Source organism: Prionailurus bengalensis, chromosome F2 (genome assembly GCF_016509475.1).
Source record: "Prionailurus bengalensis isolate Pbe53 chromosome F2, Fcat_Pben_1.1_paternal_pri, whole genome shotgun sequence".
Lineage (NCBI taxonomy): Eukaryota > Metazoa > Chordata > Mammalia > Carnivora > Felidae > Prionailurus > Prionailurus bengalensis.
In genome coordinates, this window is record NC_057353.1 from 82,653,837 (window position 1) to 82,678,581 (window position 24,745).

At 54.4% G+C, this 24,745-nt stretch overlaps 1 protein-coding gene, 1 long non-coding RNA gene and 2 pseudogenes across 2 annotated transcripts; 2 read left to right on the forward strand and 2 right to left on the reverse strand.

Moving 5' to 3' along the window:
* Positions 1 to 797: 797 nt before the first annotated feature.
* LOC122496011 lies at positions 798 to 6,462 on the reverse strand (annotated as a pseudogene).
* A 58-nt stretch (positions 6,463 to 6,520) lies between these two features.
* Positions 6,521 to 7,727, forward strand: LOC122495900 (annotated as a pseudogene).
* Positions 7,728 to 10,927: 3,200 nt separating this feature from the next.
* LOC122495902 lies at positions 10,928 to 12,219 on the forward strand. Its single transcript, XR_006300638.1, has 2 exons — positions 10,928 to 11,576; positions 11,821 to 12,219. It is a non-coding gene; the product is annotated as an uncharacterized LOC122495902 (long non-coding RNA).
* A 6,981-nt stretch (positions 12,220 to 19,200) lies between these two features.
* Positions 19,201 to 21,931, reverse strand: CCDC166 (coiled-coil domain containing 166). The gene is made up of 2 exons (XM_043601980.1): positions 20,862 to 21,931; positions 19,201 to 20,775 (listed from the first exon to the last, which is right to left on the reverse strand). The coding sequence occupies exons 1-2, from the start codon at positions 21,300 to 21,302 to the stop codon at positions 19,591 to 19,593; spliced, it is 1,626 nt and encodes a 541-aa protein (XP_043457915.1). The 5' UTR covers positions 21,303 to 21,931; the 3' UTR covers positions 19,201 to 19,590.
* Between the last annotated feature and the right edge of the window lie 2,814 nt (positions 21,932 to 24,745).

Genomic DNA, 24,745 nt, shown 5'->3' on the forward strand with positions numbered 1-24,745 from the left:
GGAGTTCGAGCCCCGCGTCGGGCTCTGGGCTGATGGCTCAGAGCCTGGAGCCTGTTTCCGACTCTGTGTCTCCCTCTCTCTCTGCCCCTCCCCCGTTCATGCTCTGTCTCTCTCTGTTCCAAAAATAAATAAACGTTGAAAAAAAAATTAAAAAAAGAAAATAAAGATCAGATTTAAAAACCATTTTATTAAGTCTACAGTTTACCAAACTTTTCTAGTTTGTGCTTTTTTTTTTTTTTTTGAGGAGGAGGAGGGGCTTGCTTTATTGGGGGGGAGCACCGCACGTGGCCAACACGTGAAGGCAGCCCAGTAGGCACCCTACACATCAGCTCAGAAAGGGACACGGGAAGTTCTGCTAAGAAAGATCAACTGGAACGTGGGTTCCTCCAGGCGGCTTCCTAGCCTCATCCCTCTGAGGAGTCAGGACGCTCCCGACCGTTTCCTTGAAGGCAAATGTGGTCACTACAGGTAGAGCCCCTCGGGGGCCTTTTTTTTTTTCCCTGATTCTCTTTTTTAAATTTTTTTTAAGGTTTATTTTTGAGAGAGAGAGAGAGAGAGAGAGCGCGAGCATGGGAGGGGCAGAGAGAGAGGCAGACACAGAATCTGAAACAGGCTCCAGGCTCTGAGCTGTCAGCCCAGAGCCGGACGCGCGGGGCTTGAACTCACAAACCATGAGATCATGACCTGAGCTGAAGTTGGACACTTAACCGACTGAGCCACCTGGGCGCCCCGGCCTTCTTGTTTTTTATAACGAGCCTTTTCTTTAGACTTTTTGAAGTCTTCATTTGTTACTTCCATTCTGCATTCTCTCTAGGCCATCAGACCACCCTCTGTACAGATTGCCTTGATGTCAACCCCGGAGAGGTCATCTTTAGCCATGATCAAGTCGTCCAGGGTCTCATGATCGGCCGGCGTCCTCCTGCTCGTGTGGATCTGAAAGATGCACTTCATAGTCTTTTCATGAGGCGAGGGGAACTCCGTTTTCCTGTCAGTGCGGCCTGGTCTGATAAGTGCTGGATCCAAAGTTTCTATTTGCTCTGTGGCCATGATCACTTTCATGTGACCCCTTGAATCAAATGCGCCCAGTTGGTTCAACAGTTCCAACATTGTTCATTGAATTTCTCTTTCACCCCCGGAATTTGAGTCCTGTCTTTTTGTTCCAGTGGCGTCAATTTCATCAGTAAACACGATGGATGATGCGTGTTGTGCTGCGGCTCAAAACAATTCCCCAACGAGTTTGGGCCCATCACCCAGGTACTTCTGAATAAGTTCAGAGCCAACCACTCTGAGGAAAGTAGCTGAGGTTTGGTTTGCTACTGCTTTGGCCGATAAGGTTTTACCTGTGCTGGGTGGTCCATAGAGAATGACCCCCTTTGGGGGCTTTATACCCATCTCTCCATAATATTCAGGATGAGTGAGAGGAAGCTCCACAGATTCCTTAATTTCCTGAGTTTGGTTGTCCAACCCCCCAGTGTCAGCACAGGTTTCCTGGGGGGCCTTTGCTACCTTCATCACTGTGACCAAGGGATCTGTGTCATCGATGACCTGTACCTTGTGGTTGAGCAGGACTGAGCAGCCTGGTTCCAGGAGGTCCTCGTCTACAAAGGAAAGAATACTGACGCAGTGTTCTGAGCCCACAGATGTGGACACGATGGCACGATTGCCCTTGATGATCTCTTGCAGTGTTCCTACCGACATTGGGGTCCCCCTCAGGTCGTCCACCTTTGATCTTTTCTCCTCTTGCTTTTCTTCTAAAGGCTTCGTTTGTTCCTGATCTCTAATGAACTCATTCTCCCTGAGAAGAGAGTCTTTCATTCTCTCTCTAACCTCGGTAGTTTTAAGCGGCACTGAGTGTGATGTGTCACCGGTGGCAGCTTGCTGGCAGCATCTGGTCCCTTCTTTTTCCCCACTCTGGTTGGCACAGGAGGTCTGTATTTCTTTTTCTTGTCCCTGTCATCCTTCTTGCCACCTCCAGGGCCATGACCACCACTCTGACTGACCTATCTTGCTTTGGCCACTAGAACTGCCACTATGGAAAATGCATCTCTTGTTTATGTTTCTTGAGTTCTGTCTAGGTTTTGAAAAAGCTGTTTTCCAATTGTTCTTGTTAGTGTGTGGCAATACATTTGATTTTGCTATGCTGACCTTGCATCCTGGAACCCAGGTGGATTCACGTACTGGTTCCATTAATGATTTTCTAGATTCTCTGGCATTTCTTATGCAGATAATCAAAGAATTTTCCTTCCTCCTTTATAATTTTTATGGACCTTATCCCCCCTGCTTTATTTCGCTGACTACAGTGTCTTGTGCGATTTGCGTTAGAAGTGATGAGAAGACACCCTTGTTTTGTCTTGTCCTGATATCAGGAGGAGGTTGCTTTCCAAGAGTGGTGAAGCATCCTACCCACATCTATGTTCTGAAGTCGTTTGCATAGTAATTTATTTTTTCCTTAAATGTGTGACCAGTGAAACCCTGGGGATTTCTTTCTGAGAAAATTAGAAATTCAATTTTTTTTTTTTTTTTTTTTTTTGAGAGAGAGTGCATGAGCAGGGGAGAGGGGCAGAGGGAGAGAGAATTAGTTACATTTTAAATGATTTCCCTTCTTCCTGGTATTGGCGATTGGTATCTTCTACTTTTTGACCAATGTGGCTAGATATTTACCAACGTTATTGCTGCTTTCAAAGAAACAGCTTTTGTTTTCCTTGATTTTTCTCTGTCGTTTGTCCGTTTTCTGTGTCATCGAAATAGAATCGTTATTTGTTTCCTTCCCCTTTGAACTAATTTCCCCTTTTCTAGCTTATGGAAGTGGAAGCTCACATCGTTCCTTTTAGACCGTCCTTCTTTCTCACGTAAACACCGAGAGCAGTTTTCCTCTAAGTACCGTGCCGGCTGCACTCTGTAAATTTTGATATGTTGTTTTCATCGTCATTCCCAGTTTCCTATTTCTCTTGGGAGTTTTTCTTTGACTATGACTTACGTAGAAGGCTGTTTAATTTCCAAATACTTGGGGCATTTTCCAGTTATTTTTATTACTGATTTCCAGTTTAATTCCATTGTCTAATCAGACAACATGTCCATGTATTAACTCTTCCGATTTAATACTTGTCTTGCAGCCCAGATGGTGGCTTATCTTGCTGAGTGCCCCACGTGCCCCTGTGACACACTTGCATCCTGCCGGTGTCAGGTGTTAGGGTTCTGTGCACGTCGGGGCTGATAGGCTTGTTCATGTGTTCTGTATCTTCCCTGATTTTCTTTCTACTTTCCTGTCACTGAGAGAGGTATGTTGGACCCACCAGTTATAATTGCAGATTTGTCTTTCTCCTTTGATGTTGTCAAATTTTATGTATTTTGCACCTCTGGTTTCAGTTACATAAACATTTAGATTTGCCGAGTTTTTAAAAATTTTTTAAATCTTGGGGCGCCTGGGTGGCGCAGTCGGTTAAGCGTCCGACTTCAGCCAGGTCACGATCTCGTGGTCCGTGAGTTCGAGCCCCGCGTCAGGCTCTGGGCTGATGGCTCGGAGCCTGGAGCCTGTTTCCAATTCTGTCTCCCTCTCTCTCTCTGCCCCTTCCCCGTTCATGCTCTGTCTCTCTCTGTCCCAAAAATAAATAAACGTTGAAAAAAAAATTAAAAAAAAATAAAATAAAATAAAAAAATTAAAAAAAATTTTTTTAAATCTTTATTTTTGAGAGAGAGAGAGAAAGAGACAGTGTGAACGGGGGAGGGGCAAGGGGAGAGGGAGACACGGAATCCGAAGCAGGCTCCAGGCTCTGAGCTGTCAGCACAAAGCCGGATGTAGGGCTCAAATTCAAGAACTGTGAGATCATGACCTGAGCCGAAGTCGGCCGCTTAACCGACGGAGCCACCCACGCGCTCTGATTTGCTGGTTTTTTGATGACCCTTTTGTCATTTAAAAGTATCCATCTTTGGGGCACTGGGTGGCTCCGTCGGTTGAGCGGCCGACTTCGGCTCAGGTCACGATCTCGCGGTCGGTGAGGTCGAGCCCCGCGTCGGGCTCTGTGCTGACAGCTCAGGGCCTGGAGCCTGTTTCGGATTCTGTGTCTCCCTCTCTCTCTCTGACCCTCCCCCATTCATGCTCTGTCTCTCTCTGTCTCAAAAATAAATAAACGTTAAAAAAAAAATTTTGTTTTTTAAATAAGAAATAAAAATAAAAGTATCCATCTTTGGTGTTTTTTAAAAACCCAAAATTTGATGCTAATGCGGCTGTTTTAGGCTTATGATTAGTGTTTCTAGGATATAGTTGTACTTTTTTCTTTTAATCTATGTATGTCAGTGTATTTAAAAATTTTTTTTTTCAACGTTTATTTATTTTTGGGACAGAGAGAGACAGAGTATGAACGGGGGAGGGGCAGAGAGAGAGGGAGACACAGAATCGGAAACAGGCTCCAGGCTCCGAGCCATCAGCCCAGAGCCTGATGCGGGGCTCGAACTCACGGACCATGAGATCGTGACCTGGCTGAAGTCGGACGCTTAACCGACTGCGCCACCCAGGCGCCCCATGTATGTCAGTGTATTTAAAGTGTATTTCTTGGAGGGACGCCTGAGTGGCTCAGTTGGTTAAGTGTCCAATGCTTGGTTTTGGCTCAGGTTATGATCTCATGGTTTGTGACTTTGATCCCTGCATTGGGTTCTGCACTGACAGTACAGAGCCTGCTTGGGTTTCTCTCTCTCTCTCTGCCCCTCCCACATGTGCGCGTGCTCTCTCTCTCTCTTTCAATAAAGTAATAAACATTTTTTTTAAAAATAAAGTGTATTAAAATTTTTTTTAATTTTTATTTATTTTTGAGACAGAGACAGAGCATGAGTGAGGGAGGGGAAGAGAGAGAGGGAGACACAGAATCCGGAGCAGGCTCCAGGCTCCTAGCTGTCAGCACAGAGCCCGACGCGGGGCTCGAACTCACAGACCATGAGGTCATGCCCTGAGCCGAAGTCGGACGCTCTACCAGCTGAGCCCCCAGGCGCCCCGGGCTTGCGTTATTTCTGATGAAAATGTCACAGTCGTTCTGCCTTTGTTCTTTTCATAATGTCTTTTTTGCCTCTAAGTGCTTTTAAGTTTTTATCAACGAGGGGCGGCTGGGTGGTTCGGGTGGTTAACTGTCTGACTTTGGCTCAGGTCATGATCTCATGGTTCGTGGGTTCAAGCCCTGGGTCGGGCTCTGCACTGACTGTGCCTTGCCTGCTTGGAACTCCCTCTCTCTCCCTCTCACTCTGCCCCTCCCCAGGTTTTGCTTCTTTCTCAAAATAAATAAACTTAGAAAAAAAAAGGTTTCATCAGTGGCTTTCAGCCATTTGGTTATGATGTGCCTTGCTGTGTTTTTGTTACTATCCGGATTGGAGTTTATTGGTTTCGAATTTGTTGGCTTTGGATTTATTATTGTCAAATTTGGAATGTTTTCCGTTATAGGCTCCGTGTGGTGGTGGGTGGGGTTGGGTGGTACAGCAACTAAGTCTTTCCTGCACTGGGGGGGGGGTGGGGGTGGTGGCGGGCACGTGCTATGGACCAAGTTGTTGGGAAGTGGCAGAAGGGGGGAGCTGAGCGCATGTAGTCCTAGGTGGGGAAAGAGGGGGTTGGGGCTAGAGTCTCCGGACCCCAGGGTATACAGGGACTTTGATCAGGACTTGGGCTAAGAGGTCTCCCACTGCGCTGGACCGCTGGAATCCAGTCATTCCTTATGCCACTGTCCCCGCACCAAGGGAAGGAGCCAAAGGCATGTGCCTGAGCGTGTGCCCTCCTGGGTGGGGTCTCCCGTCTGTGAACCGGGTCCACTGTGCTTTCTGTGTGGGGTCTGTACCCTCTCCCAGCTCTTCCTGGGATGGCTCTAGCCCTCTAGGTCAGCCCTCTGGGGGTCCCCCACTCCCACTCGGTGGGCTAGGTCTCCCCAGCTGCCTGACGTTTGGCAAGTACCGGGATAACGGCAGCTGTGTCCCGTGCAGAGGGAACGAGGTAGAGACCTCAGGAGAAATAAGATTGGCCCTGGCTATGGTTCAGCATCACCTGGGGGGGTTTTAACAGCCCCTGGGGTGGCCCTACTGGAGCCCAGGCTGATGTAATTAGCTCAGGCATCCTCCACAGTCACGTTTTTAATCTTCTACTTTTTGCGATAACGATAGATTCATGCCCGTGTGTAAGACGTAATACAGAGTTTCCGTGTTCTGTTTACCCCAATGGCAATGGCAGCATCTTGAAGACCACGGTGCAACAGTACAGCCAGGAGATTGACATGGACATCTTCAAGATACAGAAGAGTTGCTTTCCAGGAAGAACTCTCACTATTTTATATCCGTACTCACTTCCTTTCTGCCTTCAACCCCTCCTTCTCAGCTAGCAACCATTAAGGTTTTCTGTGTCTATGATTTTGTCATTGCAACAATGTCATATAAATGGAACCATACAGTATTATGGACTTGACCTGTTGGGGCCAGGTTACCTCCAGCTTCCATGGGTATAAAATCTGGTGTAGGTAGCAGCATAAATAGACATTTATCGGAGTAGAGCAAAGCCCAGAAATAAACTCTTCTATATATAGTCAGATGATTTTTACGGAATGCCAAGAGCATTCCGTGGGGAAAGGACAGTCTTTTCAACAAATGGTGCTGGGAGTACTGGACCTCCACATGCCAAAGAAGGGACATTGGGCCCTTACCTAACACTATGTAAAAATTAACTGCGGGTGGGGGCAAAAGCAACGGCTGGCTCGTAGCAGTAGCCTCGCAGTGGCCGTCGAGGGGTCCTCCAGCCAGCGTTGCCCCCGTCCCAGTCTCCAGCATGGGAAGTATCTTCGCAAACCTCTTCAAGGGCCTTTTTGGCAAAAAGAGAGACGTGCATTCTCATGGTGGGCTTGGACGCTGCAGGGAAGACCACCATCCTGTACAAACTGAAGCTGGGTGAGATGGGGACCACCATTCCCACCACAGGCTTCCACGTGGAGACCGTGCAGTACGAGAACATCAGCTTCACCGTGCGCGACGTGGGCGGCCAGGACAAGATCGGCCCCTGTGGCACCGCTACTTCCGGAACACACAAGGCCTCATCCTCCTGGTGGACAGCAAGGTCAGAGAGGGCGTGAAGGAGGCCCGTGAGGAGCTCGTGACGATGCTGGCGGGGGATGAGCTCAGGGATGCCGTCCGGCTGGTGTTCGCCAGCAAGCAGGTGTGTGCGCCCGTGCGCCCCGGCCACGCGGGGTGGGAGGCGGGGAGGGGTGGTCCCCGTGGACCGCTGACCGGAGGTCGCCGGGCCTCGCCCACCAGGACCGCCCTGAGCCCATGAAGGCGGCCGAGTCTGTGGACAAGCTGGGCCTGCTTCGCCGCGCCACAGGAACCGGTACATTCGGGCCACTGTGCCACCAGCGGGGACAGGCTCTATGAGGGACTGGGCTGGCTATCCAATCAGCTCCAGAACCAGAAGGCAGCCCCCCGCCCCCCACCTCCGTCCACATGTGCTTTCACTCCCTCAGCCTGCAAGGGTCAGGTTTGCCAACGAAACGACGACCTCTACTTTTCTCTCTCTTATTTTGATAAACACTGAAGAAGCTGGAGCCGTTCAACTTTATCTTGGGGAAATCCTCAGAACTGGTTTATTGGGTGTCGTGGAACCTCTTACTGCTTTCCATACACGATTGGTAATCAACTGTTTTGTATACTTATTTCCAGTTTTCATTTCGACAAACAAGCAACTGTAATTATAGCTACTAAAGTCTCTTAACTAGATAAATAAATAGTAAAAATAAACATCAAAATTAATTGCAAATGAATCAAGACCTAAACTTAAGAGCTAAAGCCATAAAACTCCTGGAAGACATAGGGGAGAAGCTTGACGACACTGAATCTGGTGATGATTTCTTGGATACGCCACCAAAAAGCACAGGCAACAAAACCAAAAATAGATATATGGTACTTCATCAAAAATAAAAACTTGTGCATCAAAGGGCACTATCAACAAATAAAAAGGCAACCGAACGGGAGAAAAATATTTGCACATCACATATCTAATAAAAGATTAATACCCGGAATATATAAGGAACTCCTAAAAACAGCAACAACAAAACTGAATTTGAAAATGGGCAAAGGACTTCAATAAACATCTCTCCAAAGAAGGTATTTGTGGGGCTTTTTTTAAAGTTTATTTACTTATTTTGAGAAAGCGTGAGTGCCAGCAGAGGAGGGGCAGAGAGAGGGAGAGAAGAAAATCCCTAGCGGGCTCTGCGCCGTCAGCACCAGAAGCCAATATGGGGCTCGAACTCAAGAAGCCGTGAGATCTTACCGCTTCTCGACCTTTTGGCCAAGATCAAGTGAAGAAGCCGTGAGATCTTGACCTGAGCTGAAATCAAGAGTTGGACACTTACGCAAATGAGCCACCCAAGAGCCCCTCAAAGAAGATACTTGAACGGCCAATAATCACACGAGAAGACATTTGATATCCTTAATCACTATGTGAACGAACATCAAAATCACAATGAGATGCTACCTCACAGCCACTGGGATGGCTAGTGTGAAAAATAAGTAACAAGTGCTGGCGAAAACGTGGAGAAATCGGAACCCTCGTGCACTGCTGGGGGGAATATAAAGGTGCGGCCCCTTTGGAAAACAGTATGGCTGGTCCTCAAAAATGTTTAAATAGAATTACCATTCGACCCAGCAGTTCCACCTCTGCGTACATAAGGAAGCGAAAGGAGGGATGTGCAGAGATACTTGCACACCCAGGTCCACAGCACCGTTATTCACAACAGCCGAACAGCCGAACGATGGAAGCCATCCAGCTGTCCTCAAGGGACGAGTGGATAAACAAAAGGTGGCTTATCCATACAATGGAATACTACTCCATCTTAACAAAATTCCGGGCACAGGCTGCAACATGAGAGGGGAGGACTTCTGCCAGGTGAAATAAGCCAGTCACGAAGAGCCCAATATTGTACGATTCCACTTAATGTGAGGCGTTTAACCATTAAGATCAGAGGGCGAATAATGGTTGCCAGGGACTGAGTGCGGCGTAGTAGCTGTTTTATGGATACAGAGTTCCTCTTTTGCGAGATCCGGAGTTTGGAGCTTAAATGCAAAACACTGTGACGTACCTAATACTAGTGCACTGTGCAGTCAAAACTAGTTAAGGCGGTCAATTCTAAGTTACGTGTGTTTCAGTTAAAAATAAGAAGGCATAACTGGCCGGGCGGGTTGGGAGCGCGCACCGGAGGGCGCGGTGGGCGGCGGAGCGGGCGTCCAGGTGGCCCCAAGGGAGGCGGCCACCTGCCCACCACAAGGGTCCCGGAGGGACTGCGGGCTCTGGAGACGGGCCCCGGGCTCCAGTGGGTGACTGATGGACACCGCAGGACCCAGGGGGAAGGACGCGGCCTGAGCGGCTGGACATGGGCGGGGGGCGCCCGGTACTGAAAGCTTCGAGAAGCGGCGCCATGGCTTGTATTAGTCGCGGGTCCACGCAGCGCCACGCACACCTGGCGAAGGGGCCGGAGACGCCGGAGCGCCAGCCACTGTAGAGACGCGGCGGACGGCTGCGGCGGGGAACGAGGCTGGAAGGTGGAGGGGCTCCGCCGGGGGGTGGGGACAGCTGGGGGACGGGGAGGGGGCCCGGGGGACGGTCACTGCGGCCGACCGAGCGGCCACCTCGCCCGCCTGGCCGCTCGCGCGCACCACCGAGACGCGCTTCCGAGCAGGGCGGGAGCGCCGCTTCCGGCGGCGGGAGGAGCACTTCCGCTGGGGGAGTGGGCGGTGGCCTCGGCGGGGCGGGGCGCGGACAGAGGGCGTGCCCGAACGGCTCCGCCGGGACCGCGACTGTCGCGCCGCGGGCGCAGTGTCCCAAGTCCCCGGCTCTCCGCGCCCAGCTCTCTGCTCCTCCCCGGCGGCCCCACCGGGAAGGTGGCTGTCCCCAGGTGGGAGCCCTTTCCTCCCGCCCGCGCTCCGCCACCGCAGACGCCTAGTGTCCTCGCGGCTGGCGCGCCCCGTTCCCGCCCTCGGGATCGGCGGCCGGCGCCTCACCGTCTTCCCCACCCGACCCGCTGCCCTCCGAGTTGTCCACCCCGAGGGACCTTTCCAAAATGGAACTTCTCTCGGTGCTCTCCGGGGCTCCTCCCTCTCCGCGCTCCTCGCCACGCCGCGGCCTGGACCGCTGCGGTGTGGGGGGCCTTGGCTGCGGTTCCGGCCGTCGTTCGTGCGGTGCATCCCCTTCCCCTCTGTTTTCAGCTCACGGGGTCTCACCGGTGGTGGCGCGCCCTGGGCGCCCTGTTGGTGGGGCTGCGCTCAGTACTTCGCGGGGATGGTCATTAAGCCCCGGGGGGAGCTCAGTGTCTCCTCTAAGCTCTTGGGGACGCGGGCTTGATGCTCTGTGTCGGGCGTTTAGAGACCGTCGTGGGTCTTTTAGTGAAACCTTCAAACATTTTGCTCATTTTAAGCTTTCTTTTTATTTCTATTACTCATTTGTAGGATTTCTAATTCTGGATAGGAGCCTTTTCTTTTTTTTTTTTTAATTTTTTTTTCCAGCGTTTTTATTTATTTTTGGGACAGAGAGAGACAGAGCATGAACGGGGGAGAGGCAGAGAGAGAGGGAGACACAGAATCGGAAACAGGCTCCAGGCTCTGAGCCATCAGCCCAGAGCCCGACGCGGGGCTCGAACTCACGGACTGCGAGATCGTGACCCGGCTGAAGTCGGACGCTTAACCGACTGCGCCACCCAGGCACCCCGATAGGAGCCTTTTCTAAGATACACGTATTGAGACTATTTTCTCCCAGGCTGCGACTTGCTTTTTCATTGAACTGACTTTTGATAGGCAGAAAATTAAAAAATTTCTTTATTTATTCATTTTTGGGAGAGACAGAGTGCGAACAGGGGGTGGGCAGAGAGAGGGAGACACAGAATCCGAAGCAGGCTCCAGGCTCTGAGCCGTCAGCACAGAGTCGGACGTGGGGCTCGGACTCACAGACCACAAGATCATGGCCTGAGCTGAAGTTGGAGGCTTAATCGATTGAGCCGCCCAGGCACCCCAAATGTTGTGTTTTTAAGGGAACTTGTTGGCATACTTTTATTCCTCGTGGCTCTTTATGATACTGTTAATGTCTGTACGATCTATAGTGAGACCTCTTCCTTTCATCCCTGATGGGTAAGTAGGCATTTTCCTCCAGGTGGTTTGTCTTTTCTCAGGGCATCTTTGGGACTGGCCTCTCCTGCATCTTGGGGCTCTGTCCTTGACTTGGCAAAGACACAGGTGCGCACGGCAGCAGGAAACTCGGTGACTCCGAGGAGGATGGCTCTCAACAGAGCTGGGGGCAGAGGCTGGCACTGAGCAGACCCTGGCTGCACAGTTTAGGGGAGGCTGTGGCTGAGTCCCAAATCCAGTGAGCAACAGGCAAGTTCTAGAGGAGGAATAGTGAAGAGTGACAGGCTGCCCCACCCCTGCTTTGGGAGAAGGCAGTGACGGGTCCCTGTCTGTGGGAAGGTGCGTGAGAACATTCACATGTGCAGGGCGCAGGTTCGGGCTGTCCTGGTCCTGTCTCCGCGTGAGGACAGGGCATCCCATCTGGTGCCCACGCCAGCCACGCGTCCCCATCGGTGTCTTTTTTTTTTTTTTTAAATTTTTTTTTTTAACATTTATTTATTTTTGAGACAGAGAGAGACAGAGTATGAACGGGGGAGGGGCAGAGAGAGAGGGAGACACAGAATCGGAAGCAGGCTCCAGGCTCTGAGCCATCAGCCCAGAGCCTGACGCGGGGCTCGAACTCACGGACCGCGAGATCGTGACCTGGCTGAAGTCGGACGCTTAACCGACTGAGCCACCCAGGCGCCCCCCCATCAGTGTCGTAGAACCCCGTGCTGACGGTGCCATCGTGCCACGCAACCTCCCCAACTGAATTCACTCATGGGCACCACGTCGTGCCTTTACTCGTCTCTAGTCACACTGTGTGCGCTTTGGGCACGTTTGTTCCCAGTGTTATGTGGCCAGACGCTGGCAGGTGGTCAGAGAGGCCTGTGTGGGCAGGCGCCTGGGTGGCTCCGGCGGGTAAACCTCCAAGTCTTGATCTCAGGTCGTGAGTTCAAACCCCCACATTGGGCTCCATGCTGGGTGTGGAGTCTACCTAAAAAAAAAAAAAAAAAAAAAAATCCGTATTAGGGACGCATTTGCATGTTGACCTATTTGTGGGTGAAATGACAAGGTGTCGGGGATTTGCTTTAAAATTCTAATAAAAAGAAGACGGACTAAACCATATTGGCAGAATGAGCTGTTGAAGCTAGTTGTGTCTGAAAAGTTTCTTCTTTTTTTCTTATTTTACCAGATGTTTATATTTTCAGTTCATTAGTATGTACTGAAGATGATTGAAAACAGCCGTTAAGGCCTTAAGTGACAGTGCTGGGCCATTCGGCTTGGTCAGCGGCCCGAACACAGCACCACAGACCGGGTGCTGTAAGCCACACGTTTGTTTCTCGCGGCTCTGGAGGCTGGGAGTCTGAGAGCGGGGCGTCGGCCCGGTCGGGTGCGGGGGAGGCCCCCTTCCTGGTGTGCAGACAGTCGCCTCCCCGCTGTGGGCTCAGGGGGTGGGGGGAGCTCTGGTGTCTGATCTTATGAGGGCACTTAGCCTGTTGGGGGGGCCCCACCCTCATGACCTCGTCTAATCTAATCACCCCCAAAGCCCCACCTCCAAGTACCATCCCATTGGGGTTAGGGCTTCAGTGTAGGAATTTGGCGGGGGGGGGGGGGGGGGGGGGAGGGGACAACTCATTCCATAGCAGAATCTTCCCTGGGTCAGTCCTGGCCCGCAGACCAGCTGGGGAAGGCCTTGCTCCTGCAGGACAGGCGCAGCATGGCTACTGAAGCATAGCGCCTGGGTCCTGAGGCCCCCAGAATGAATGGAAATCCGCCCAGCGGAGTGCGTGGGTGTCTCTTATTCATAGAATCCAAACGTTTGTAGCAGCGTTTGTATTTCTTTTCCAGTTCAGCGCAGTCGGGCAGGGGAGCGCCTGGTTTCTTGCCCCCGACCTGTGGAGCTGTAAAGGCCTTCGCGGGACATCCAAGTGCAGGTTCTACCGGCCCGTTCCCCATCTTTGGGCACTAAGCGCTAAGGCAGGCGTGCTACAGACTTGAGCCGTATCCTGCAGAAACCGGCTGGCTGTGTGTCGGGGTCACCGGTTTCCGGTTTTTGGTCTTTCACTTCATGATGCGATGGTGTGGAATTAAATATGAGCAATGCAGAATTAGGCGATTAGCTACATTCCCTCTGATGACAGCTATGGACCGATCCCAGTGGGCCACCTTGGCGCTTCGTGGCAGTGGGACGGTGGGAGCGTCAGGCTCCCAGTGGCCCCTCGTTCACCTGTGCCGGCTGCCGAGGCCGCAGCTGTGGGGCGAGTCCCAGTCTGTCGTCTGTGCTCCGCTTTGGGGCTGTGGCTGGAGAGGCCCTTGAGGGAGCAGTAACGGGCACGTCGGGGGCTCAGGAGGCTGGTGCTCCTGTGCACATCCGCGCGTGACTTCCTGAGCAAACCACCCTTCAGCACAGCTTGGGGAGGGAACCGCGGCAGTGAAGCAACGGAAAAGCACCGTGAGGTCTGCATGTCAACATCCCGTCACCAGCACCGCTAACGGTAAAGGGGCACAAGTCCAGATGGACACAGGAGTGCTTAAACTGAACAAATTTGGGGGGCACCTGGGGGGCTCAGTCAGTTGAGCGTCCGGCTCTGTATTTCAGCTCGGGTCATGATCTCGCAGTTTGTGGGATCGCGCCCCTCCTGGGGCTGTGCGCTGACAGTGCAGAGCCTGCTTCGGATTCTCTCTCTCCCTCTCTGCCTCTCTGTCTCAAAATAAACATTTATAGTAAAGTGAACAAATGTTTCTCTTCTTTTTCCTGAAGCCTCCCCCGCTCTTCACTTGTTTTCCCGTGGAACCCTATGTTCCAGGAACTTGGCATTGATACTTGGTAGGGAGACCCCACCATGGGCCCAGCACCGGTCACGACCACCTTGAAGACAGGACGGAGGCAGCTGGCGGGGCCTACCAGAGGCCCGTGGAAACGTGTAAGACCCCTCAGCCACCTACGCCGGGCAGGTGTGCGGGTTCGAAGGCATCGGCCTGTTGCAGCAAAGTCACAAAACTGTCATTCCTCTTTGTCCCCAAAGTCTGTTGTTCGGGTTGTATTTCGGCTCCGGAGCACAGAGGTCGGTTTTCGATGATCACCGTCCAGAGTGACGGGGTTCTGGAGGCAGGTGGCCCGTAAGGTGAGCCTGGCCAGCAACATGCCCCTCCCCCACCACACCGCCCCTTCTGCCTGTGCTCCTCTAGGGCAGAGGACACGAGTCCACTCGGGCAGGATAGGTGTGCCACTGGGGGCTGGCGGGTGAGCCATGGCCTTCCCTCTCCGTGGGGGCCACTATTCAGAGCCGCGTGTAGGTTGTCCATGTGGAGCACAGGCTTCCCTCTGCACGTGATTCTGTCCTTGGCCCCCTTGGGCAGCGGGCCCGCAGAGCCTAGCACCCCAGACCCCCCATTTGGGTCCCAGAAGGCCCAGGCTGGTGTGTTGTGTCTCCTTCATCCCTGTCCTTTGTGACACTTGGAAATGCCTTCAGCCGGAGGCCCCTGGGATCTGACTGTCCGATGTGAAGGTGCAGACGTTCACCCGTCGGGGAGGGTGGAGTGAGCTTCTGGGTCCCTCGACCAACAAATCAGGCAACTTTTGTCTAGAAAAGAGAGCCAAGTGCATGTTGCTTTAGTGACGTTTATTCCAAGTTACAGTTCAACATCAGCCTCACCCGATAAAGTATCTCTGTGGGAACCGGACGAAAAGCCAGAGCCCCCCCCACCACCCGGCCCCGGCCCGACGGCTATTTGGTTAGCGGTTCAGCCTGACCCTAGCGCTCGTCCCGTGCCAGGTAAGTAACACATGATCTTGGTTTGTTTTCCTCGCGGTGGTGGACTCGTGCGGCCCATGTCCTTCTCCATGGTTTTGTCCCCATTCTTTGAACAGCCCTCCTTGTCCCCATTCTTTGAACAGCTTCATGGGGTTCCAGGACATGCGTCCTGCTGGAGGACATCTCCTGGGAGCCTCCTGTATGCACGTGGGTCGTGTCAGTTTCCTGGGGCGGCTGAAACAACAGAATGTGTCGTCTCCGTTCCGCAGTCACAAGCCCGAGGTCGAGGCATCGGCAGGGCCACGCTGCCTCAGAAACCTCGAGGGGAGGGTCCTCCCTGCCTCTTCCTGCCTCTGGTGTTCCTTGGCTCATGGACGCACGGCTCCGGTCTCTGCCTCCATTGTCATGGGTGTTTCCCTGCGTGTCTGTGTCTTCACGTGGCCATCTTCTTATAAGGACACCAATGCTGTTGGGTTAGGGCCACCTTATCCAGGGGACTGCATCTGCCAGAGCCCTATTTCCAAATCAGCTCACATCCCGAAGCTAGGACTTTGGGGGACACAGTTCAATCCACACCCTCCATGCAGAATAGGGTCCCAGAATACTGCCGGCTCAGAGTAGGCCTGCTTTAATCTAGTAGATCCAAAGTTTAGATCCACCGCAATCTCTGGCCCGGCGGCCATGGCCGCCCTCCCCATCCGGGATGAGGACTTTTGTCCTTTGGGCTTCAATGTCACCTGCTCCCTGACACCTGGCCGGTGCTGCGGTGTTCCTTCCTTATTCTGGTGAGTGGTCGGCCCTTTTCTTTCAGCTCTTCGTAAAGTTATCCTCTTTCTACTTTGCTTGTTGTAAACATTGCTGTCTCCTAATCCATGGTGTGTCTTAGCATAACGTCTTTCACGTTAATGTTTCATATCTTTGCGTGGCGATACTTTATGCCTGGAGGTTTTCTTTCTTGTCGAAAAATTCTTCCTAATCTTCAAGATTATGGAATGCTTGCACTACTTTGTTTTTGCTTTTTGAAAAGAGTTAATGGATTTCCTGTTTTTAGAGCATTTTTCGGTTTGCTGAAAAAACTGATCAAAAAGTAGTTCCCATATCCCCCCACCCCCAGTTCCTCCTGTTACTAACATCTTGCATTAGTGTGGTTTACTTGTTATAACTGATGAGCCAATACTGATACGTTCCATAGTTAACCTCAGGGCTCACTCTAGGCCCATACATTCTGCGGGTTTGGACAGATGTGTAATCCGTGTGCCCGATACTGAGAGTGTCACACGGAGTAGTTTCACTGCCCTGAACCCTCTGTGCTGACTGTGCCTCCCGTCCCCCCGGCCCCTGGCCCCCACTCGTCTTTTACCGTCTCCACGGTTTTGCCTTTTCCAGAATGTCACAGACTTGGAATCGTACCGTGCGTAGCCTTTTCGGACTGGCTTCTTTTACCTCGTAATATGCATTTAGGGTCCCTCCAGGTCTTTTCACGGCTCGACAGCCCGTTCCTACTTAGTGCCGACCCACATCCCGTTGTCTGGATGGACCACAGGTTGTCCGTTCACCTGCTGACGGACACCTCGGCTGTTCCAGGGTTTGGGGGCTCTGAATGAAGCCGCTGTGAACACCCGTGTGCAGGTTGTCGTGTGGACACAAGTTTTCAACTCTTTAGGTAAATACCAAGGAACGTGATTCCAGGATCAGGTGGTAAGAGTGTTTAGTTTGTAAGAAACTGCCAAACTGGTCTTCCAAAGTGGCTGCCACATTTTGTGTCCCCTCCAGCCACGAGTGAGTGTTGCTGCTGCTTTATACTCTCACCTGCATGTGGTGGTGTTAGTGTTTTGGATTTTAGCCATTCTAACAAATGTGTGTTTACTTTTTTTTTTAATGTTTGGATCTTTAGTCACAAAGAACGACTTTCCAGACTAGCTGAAGCAGCCACATCAATAACAGACAGGCTGTAGGCAGAGGCAAGGAAGAACACAGCAAGGAAGGCAGGCTGATAAAAGTTTCCATTTACAGGGAAGAGCTAGTGATCTAAACTTGTACGCAATTAATAATTGCTTCAAAAATACATAAAATAAAAATGACAGAACTGCAAAGAGAAATGGACAAATGCCTACTCTGATGTGGCTCATTATTTCATGGAAATCAGTGGGCTAGAGGGTCTTGAGGACGGGGTGTCTGGGCAGAAGAGACATTGGAATGTCAGTTGCCAGAAGGAATGCCCAGGACGAGGAAGTGTGGGGCATGCCACTGCTTGTTAGCTTCATAATTGCCAAGAAACTCTATCTTGATGTAATACTTCAAACTAGAATAGGGGTTTGAACAAGGTCTATATGTTGCATTTAGTGGAAATGTGTCTTAAGTCTGCTAATCCATATCAATGTCCCCTTCCTCTTTAAAAAAAGAATTACTTCCCACTTATTTCTTGGGAAAAAGCAGTCATTTGCCCTATGGGGGTTTGGATGACTACATCCCTACTCTCTCTTTTAATATGTTCCTCTTTCCCCTGTATTTTGTATGCATTAGTAGTCACATCCAGAAACTTGATCAGATCAGTTTGTTTCTCATCAAGAGTGCTCTGTGTTGCATTGTGCAGGATTCAATGGCTTCACACCAGGAGGCACTTGATATCTCTTAGCAAAGTTTGGGTCACTCATGGGTTCAGAGGGTCAGCTGAACCCTCCATTATTTTCATCAGTCTTCTACCAATTGGCTTTCACTACCATTATGATATTGCCGATTATTTCTTCTGCATTTATTAGATGGAATTCGATACGTAACTTCCCTCCACCAATTTATCCTGAAATACAGTTCATACGGGAAAGGCAGAATGGATGTATTTTTAGAATAATGGGTTATTGTACTAGCAGCCTTCAAGATGACCCATGGAATGGGTGTTAATACTGTTTTAAGCTCATGCATTTTATTATATTTGCTATGTTTCTATTCAGTGCAGCCATTATTCTTTTTGATGTTGAAATCGTTGACTTGTTGGCCATTCAGAGCCTTTCACTTTTGTCACCCTGCCCCTCTGGCAGGTGTCTCTCTGGGGGCAGCCTTGCTTTGCGGCACAGGAAATCCTAAACTCATTTTGTATTACCTCCTTCCCCAAATCTCAAAGGAGCCCTAGTTCCTTTTAAACAGAAATGGCGTACTCTTCCAAGAGTGTGTTTACTGCTGGGAGGGGCCCAAGAGCACTGCCCACCCAGGTCCAGAACATTTAAAGTTTCATGGAGGGGGTGGGGGGTGGGGGGTGGGAGAGCTGGCCAAAGCGTACAGCTGGGCGAGGACGGGGTTTCCGCCCGCTTCCTCCGAGTGGTTCACCCTCATCGTGCGCTGCCCGCGACGACTGAGAACTCCGTTTTAAAACCTGTGATCTGAACTCCTGCCTCCACCGGGCCCAGGTCCAGCCTGCTTCCACCCGCCCTCTCCATCCCTAGGGCCCCTCCCATGCGGGCTGTGAAAATTCACAAAGGGAAACCTCGTTTCGAACGGAGCCGAATGGAGCCGGGAGGCCAGCAGGGGGAGCTCCCGCTGCCCCACCATCTTGTCAATTGCAGACCCAAGTGGGACCTGGCCGGTCACTACTTCCCAGCCCGCCAGGGGCCGCCCTGCCGGGGGCTCAGCCAAAGCGCAGCCACTACGCTTTCAGCTCCGTTTACTCCAAAGGACTTTTTGTTTACGACAGCACCGCCCAGCTCCCCCTTTCCTCTATAAAAGAGTGTTCAGCTCCTTTGTTCTGAGGCCGCACCTGTGGTCTAGCCCTCCCCTGCTTGTGTTGGATTGCAATTCTCTCCTATTCCCGAACAAACCTATTTCTGCTGGTAAAATACCTGGCCTTTTAATTTTTAAGGTTAACAAGGCAATCAGGGGCTGCTGTTTGGACCCGTGGTCCGTGGGCCACCGTGGGGGGGGGGGGGCTGCTCTGCAGTGCCCCAAAGGCCCCACCGTGTCTGCACCCTCCTGCCAGAAGTGCACCAGCCACCCTAGCCACGGCCACCTCCTGTTTGGGCCTCTCCAACACTGGGCACCAATGTGCAACCAAAGACCCAGAAATTTCAAGAACCTTCCCTCGGTGCTCAGGATGAAGCCCCTAGCCCTTGGGCCAGTACTGAGGGTGTGCAGGGCTTGGGCTCTCCCAAGAGCTGCTGGACAACCCCCCCCCCCCCCAACATGGCTGTGGATGAATACAAACCACAACTGTGGGACGTCTTAATAACCAGCCCCTGCACGTTGAGACTGACAACTAAATGCGGTGTGTGGCCCTGGCAGAGGGGGTGGCTGCAAAGGACACCGTGGGGACAACTGACACCATTTCAGTGGGGTCTGTGGCTCAGCTAATACTGTTTTCTCTGTACTAAGTTTCCGGGTTTGGATCATTGTTCCGGGGTAGCAGAACACCTTGTGCTCAGGAACACGAAAGGACTTAAAAGTGAAGGGACACGGCATCTTGGGCCTGATGTCAAGTGGTTTAGGGGAAAATGCTGCAGGGACTGGAAGCAGACTGCTGGTGAGTAATGGTGACCCAGGAGTTCTCTGTGCTCTGCAGCTTTTCTCCAAGTTGGAAATCACGTTCAAATTAAAAATTACCCCCAAACCTCCAACAGGTTCAACATAAACCCCCTATGGTCCCGGTGGCGCTGGAGACACCCCTCCCCCTCGCCGGCGGGCCCTCCTGACCACAGCGCACCCCACGCTGGCCCTCCTGGCTGGTGTGACTCCTTTCCTGCTCTTACACCTTTTGTCCGCGCCGGCGACCTCCGTCTCCGTCAGCCCTGGTGGGAGGGTACTGGTGCGGCCGACTTCCCTGTCCTTGCGGAGCAGCTGCGGTCAGCTGCGGACTAGAGGGATGCCGAATCCCCGCTGACATACAGGGCGAGGGGCGCATCAGGCTACCCTGGGGCTTGGAAGCCGGAACGAGCGGCCCCTGGGCCGCCGGAAACGCTGCAGCGGGAAAGCAGGCCGTGCCAGAGCCCGGTGAGCGGGTCACACCTTTATTAACATTGCATTCACCAAACACCTGAGCACCGCGCGCCCTCCACGGCCCCCAGCAGATTCCGGCTCCCCCTGGGGCGGCTTCCCCTGCAGCGTCAGTGTCCACGGTCTCCTGCGTCTGGGGGACGGGAAGAGCCTGGCCCCGGGCAGACTTGGCAGAGGGGGCGGTATTCTCTGAGGCCCCGTATAACGAGGCCCGCGAAGAGACCCGGGAGCCTGGGCGCGACGGGACCGAGGATGGGACCCGGGAGCCCGGGCGGGATGGGGTCGAGGACGCGACCCGAGAGCCGGGGTGGGAGGGGGTCGAGGCCAGGAAGTGGGAGCCCGCGCGCAACGGGGCCTGGAATGAAGCCCCTGAACCCTCCCTCGAAGGGGCCTGTGATGGGGCCCTGGAGCCCACCCGCGGGAGCCATGTCGGGGTCTGGGAGGCCCCGCGCGATGGGGCTGTGGAGGCGGCCAAGGACCCCTGATGCGAGGCGGGCCGCGCTGGCGGCGGCGGCGGCGGCGGCGGCGGCGGCCGCCAGAGCGGCGGGCCCCCTGGGCCCCGGCGCAGCCAGCCATGCACACGCGCCAGGTCCCAAGTGTCCTCGTGCTCGCGCCGCAGCTGTTCACGCTGCTCCAGCAGCTGGCGCCGCGTGTCATGCAGCAGCTGGGCCCAGCGAAGCAGCCGCAGCAGCTCCTGCCGCAGGCGCGCGTTGTCAGCCTTGATGGCCTGCGTGTGCGCGACGAGCGCGCGCGCCGCCTCTCGCTCCGCGCGCCGCCCCAAGGACTGCACGCGCTGGCGCGCCTCGCGCTCGAAGGCCGCCTTGTCCTCCAGGAAGCGCCTTTTCACACGGTGAAGCAGCTGCGTGTGATCCACGCGCATGTGCAGCAGCTCGCGTTCCAGCGCCCGGATCCGGGCCAACTGCTCCAGCTGCAGCTCCTGCGGCGGGGGCGCGGGTCAGCGCCCGGGCGCCGCGCGCCCCCACCCCTCCCGCCGGGCACGTCCGCGGGCGCGCGCGCACTGGCCTTGTAGGGCTGCAGCTCCTGCACCTGCCGCGCCATCCGCGCCGCGCGCGCCTCCATCTCCAGCAGCTGCGCGCGCACTCCGTTCTCGCGCCCGCGGTAGAGCGCCTCCAGCTCGGCCCGCTGCCCGTGGATCTGGGTCAGGTCCACGCGGTTCTGCTCTTCCAGCCGGACGACGGCGTGGGCGCAGCGCTGCGCGCGCGCGCTCATGTAGCTGGCGTAGAGCCGATTCTCCTCGCGCAAGCGCAGCGCCTCGCGGTCCAGGAAGGCGTTCTCCTGCAGCACCTGGTCCACGCGCGCTTCGCAGGCGTCCAGCTGCTCCGAGAGCAGCGTGTACTCGCGCTGCAGGTACTGCGCGCGCTCCGACAGCGGCGGCTCGGCCCCGTCTCCCGCCGCGCCCGGCCGGCGCCCCGCGCTGGTCCCGAGATTCTTCTTGGGAGCCATGGGCTGGGGCCTGGGGCACGGGCACGGGCACGGGCACGCGTGAGAGCACGGCCCCCAGGCCGCTGCGCCAGCTTAGCCCTTCCCTCCCACCCCCTCTCCGCCCGCCCGAAAATTCTAGCGGGGAGGGACGCGTCTCAGGGACATGAGATCGGGGGAGACAGAGTCAGGGGCATGGGGGTCCGGGCATCGTCTCCAACCTTTACTCTTGGGCCTTTTCCGGGCCGTGGCCGTCGGTCCGTCGGGGTGTGCCCACCTTCGGTAACTTTGGCGTTCATCCTGCACGGTCTCCGTGGAGACAGAACTTAGTCGCCCTCCCCCACTCCCACCCCGTCGCTTGGGCAACGGCCCGGCTTCCCCTTCCGGCTTCTCCCCACCCCCACCGCCCGCCACTCCCTCGCCCGAAGTCGGTGCGTGACAAGCCCGTGTGCGCGCCCTGCAGAGGTCCGGTCTCAGATGGGCAGGATTTCGGCTTCCGGAGGAGGACGCAGGACTTGCTTCCGAATCCGACCTAGCAGCAGCTCAAGTAGTCCCCACTGTTGGCGTGCCGGGAGACTTGGGCCCTTCGCCCAGGGGACCCTCACCGCCGGCGCCCCCATATGGGGAAATGGCGCCTGGGCAAGCCCCCCACCCCCCACCCCGTGTGAAATTTCCACAGCTTATCATTTCTCTGGAGATCCTAGTTTTTCTTCGAAGCACTTCGTGATTCTTTTCCCTCTTCCTGGGGGCCTCGGTGGGAGTTAGGGTTACCGGGAAGATCGTGTCCATTCGGGTGTCATCCGTTGTCCACTGTATTTCTTCCTGGGATTTCCTCTGTGGGGTTCCTAAGCCCACACGTGTGCACCTGTTCAACTCATCCCACTCGCTCTTTTTAATTTATTTATTTTAATGTTTACTTACTTTTGAGAGAGAGAGAGAGAGAGCGTGAGCAGGGGAGGGGCAGAGAAAGAAGGAGACACAGACTCCAAGGCAGGCTCCAGGCTCTGAGCTGTCAGCACAGAGCCTGACACGGGGCTTGAACTCATGAACTGGGAGCTCGTGACCTGAGCCGAAGTCTGACGCTTAACACGCAGGCGCCGCTCCCACCCACCTGCTCTTGCTCCGCTTCCCTGCCTAGCTGGCCGGGATGGCTGTTGCTTTTTTTGCTGTTGGCTGTGTAAACAACACGGTAAACCCGTCGTGAATTCAGTCTTGGCTGGGTGTGTGAACGGTGCCAACAGCGCCTGCAACCGCAGGCCCAGCCTCGCTCTGTTAGACGTCTGGGGAAGAGGTGCGTGCCTCCCGCCTTTGACCTGCACCTTAAATCTACACCTGTTTTGGTCCTGGCATCATATCGTTGTTTCCGTCCAGGTCGGTCCACATTTGCTGCAATATGGACAGACTGGAGAACAGCTGACTTGCGAGTCCGTGAGGAGCACGGTTTAAGGAAACCCACATTTCTAGGAGGGCGTGTGTGAAGAACCATCTTAGGTGGTAACTCACTCACCTCTGGACTTGCTCTAGTTAGCTACACCTGCGTGGAACATGTGGCACAGCCCCTGAAAGTTAGGGGCACAAAGAGGCATTTTCTTCCTAGTTAAAAAAAAAACGTTTTATAAATAAAAATAAGATGACGTACACTCAAGACAATGCAGAATCTCCATTTAACGTTAACATTTGGTAGAAATGTTGATTCATAACCTCCTCACACAGCATCTGAAGGTCAGCCTTAAATGACACGGTGTTTTTTTAAAAGATTTTTTTAATGTTTATTTATTTTTGAGACAGAGAGCGACAGAGCATGAATGGGGGAGGGTCAGAGAGAGAGGAAGACACAGAATCTGAAACAGGCTCCAGGCTCTGAGCTGTCAGCACAGAGCCCAACGTGGGGCTCGAACTCACTGACCGCGAGATCATGACCTGGGGCGAAGTCGGACGCCCAACCAACTGAGCCACCCAAGCGCCCCAGATACGGTGTTTTTAATAGGAAATTGGTACCTAACTTTACAGGAACATAAGAAAAAACCGAGGAGAATCAGGGGGAAAAGCACCCGGGACCCTGCAGTGGGGGCTCCACGGAGCCAGTGAGGATGTCTGTTCTATCTCCAGGACCTGGCGCTTCCAACCAGGGCCTCTGCTCCCGGGGCAGACGCCTGCGCTCCTCTCCCTGGCCACCCTCGAGGCCGCGCCGTGGCCACCGCGCCCATTTGCCAGATTGCTACACAGGCCGCGAGGAGCGGAGGCATGCTCCCCGCCCCAGCCCCTCCCGGGCGTGTGTGTGTGTGTGTGTGTGTGTGTGTGTGGTTGGCCTCGGTCTTTTAATTTCTGGTGCGAGGCGAGGGACTCCATAAGCAGAGGATTTTAAGTCGTCCCAGCCCCCGGACTTCCCGCGGATTTGTCCCCGCTTTACGGCTGACAAATGCCTCCTCCCAGGACAGGTCCGCCGAGCGTTTTGTTCTCTTCTGCCTCCGCGTTCCTCGAGACTCGCTTCTTCCCAATTCTGCAATGTCCACGGAATAGTCTGGAGAGCCGCGGGGGTGGCCGCCCCCGCCCGCGTGCAGCCGGATCACCCCCATTCTGGGCGCAGCCCGGGCCTCGCCCGCAGCCCGCGTCCCGCTCGCAGCCCGCGTCCCGCTCTCCCCGCCCTCAAGCCACGCCCAACCCCGGATCGGCTCCGGCCCCGCCCCTCCCCCGCGCCGGCCCCTCCCCCGCGGCTCCCCCACTTCCGTCCCCGCCGGAGTCTCGGCCGCCGGGCGCTGGGCTTCGGCGCCCACCCGCGCCGTTTAGCGGAAAGCGAGGACCCCGTTTCCTCTGCTGCCTCGCGCTTGCTCCGCGCCGCAGGCCTCGGGGCGCATGGATGGTTCCAGGCACAGTGCCTGGCCTGGAGGCAGGCCGAGATGCAGCCCCAACCAGGGGCCTTTCCCGTGTTGGCGCAGGGGTGCCTCTGGCGTCCACCGGGTCCCAGCGCCGCGCACAGAGACAGCTAACCTCCGAGGGCTCAAAGTCAGGCTTTACCCATGATATTTCTCCCCCCTCCTTGGGGTTCTTCCCCCCTCCCTCCGTGAATAGGGTGGTGGGGCCAAGACTGTGTCTCCCTCAGACTCAGGCTGAGGAGGGTGTGGGGCGAGGGGTCACTCACGTCTTGGGAGAACACCGAGCTGGAAAGACACTGGGAGAGAGGGGGGTGAGCTAACTGCTCAGCTTCCGCCCAGGCTGCCCCTGCCCCAGCTCTCTGCTGGGGGCTTGCCGCGGACCCCCAAGGCAGTTTCTTGGGTTGAAGCTCACACGACTCGGCAGGGTACTCAGTACCCACCGCACACGCGGCCACACCCCCCACCCGCAGGCGAGCTTCTCAAGGGCCCACTCTCCTGCCCCCGTCTTGCTGTGGCTTCTGCCTTGGACGCCCTCCCTACTCAGCTTCTGAGACTTGGGGTGAGCCCCCTTCCTCAGGAGTAGCCGGTGGGGTT

Bases quoted from the DNA above. Each gene is read 5' to 3' on its own strand.
- CCDC166 (XM_043601980.1), bottom strand. From the start codon at position 21,302: ATGGCTCCCAAGAAGAATCTCGGGACCAGCGCGGGGCGCCGGCCGGGC. The intron at 20,776-20,861 runs GCCAGTGCGCGC...CCCCCGCCGCAG, and splicing joins AGGAGCTGCAGCCCTACAAG to GAGCTGCAGCTGGAGCAGTT.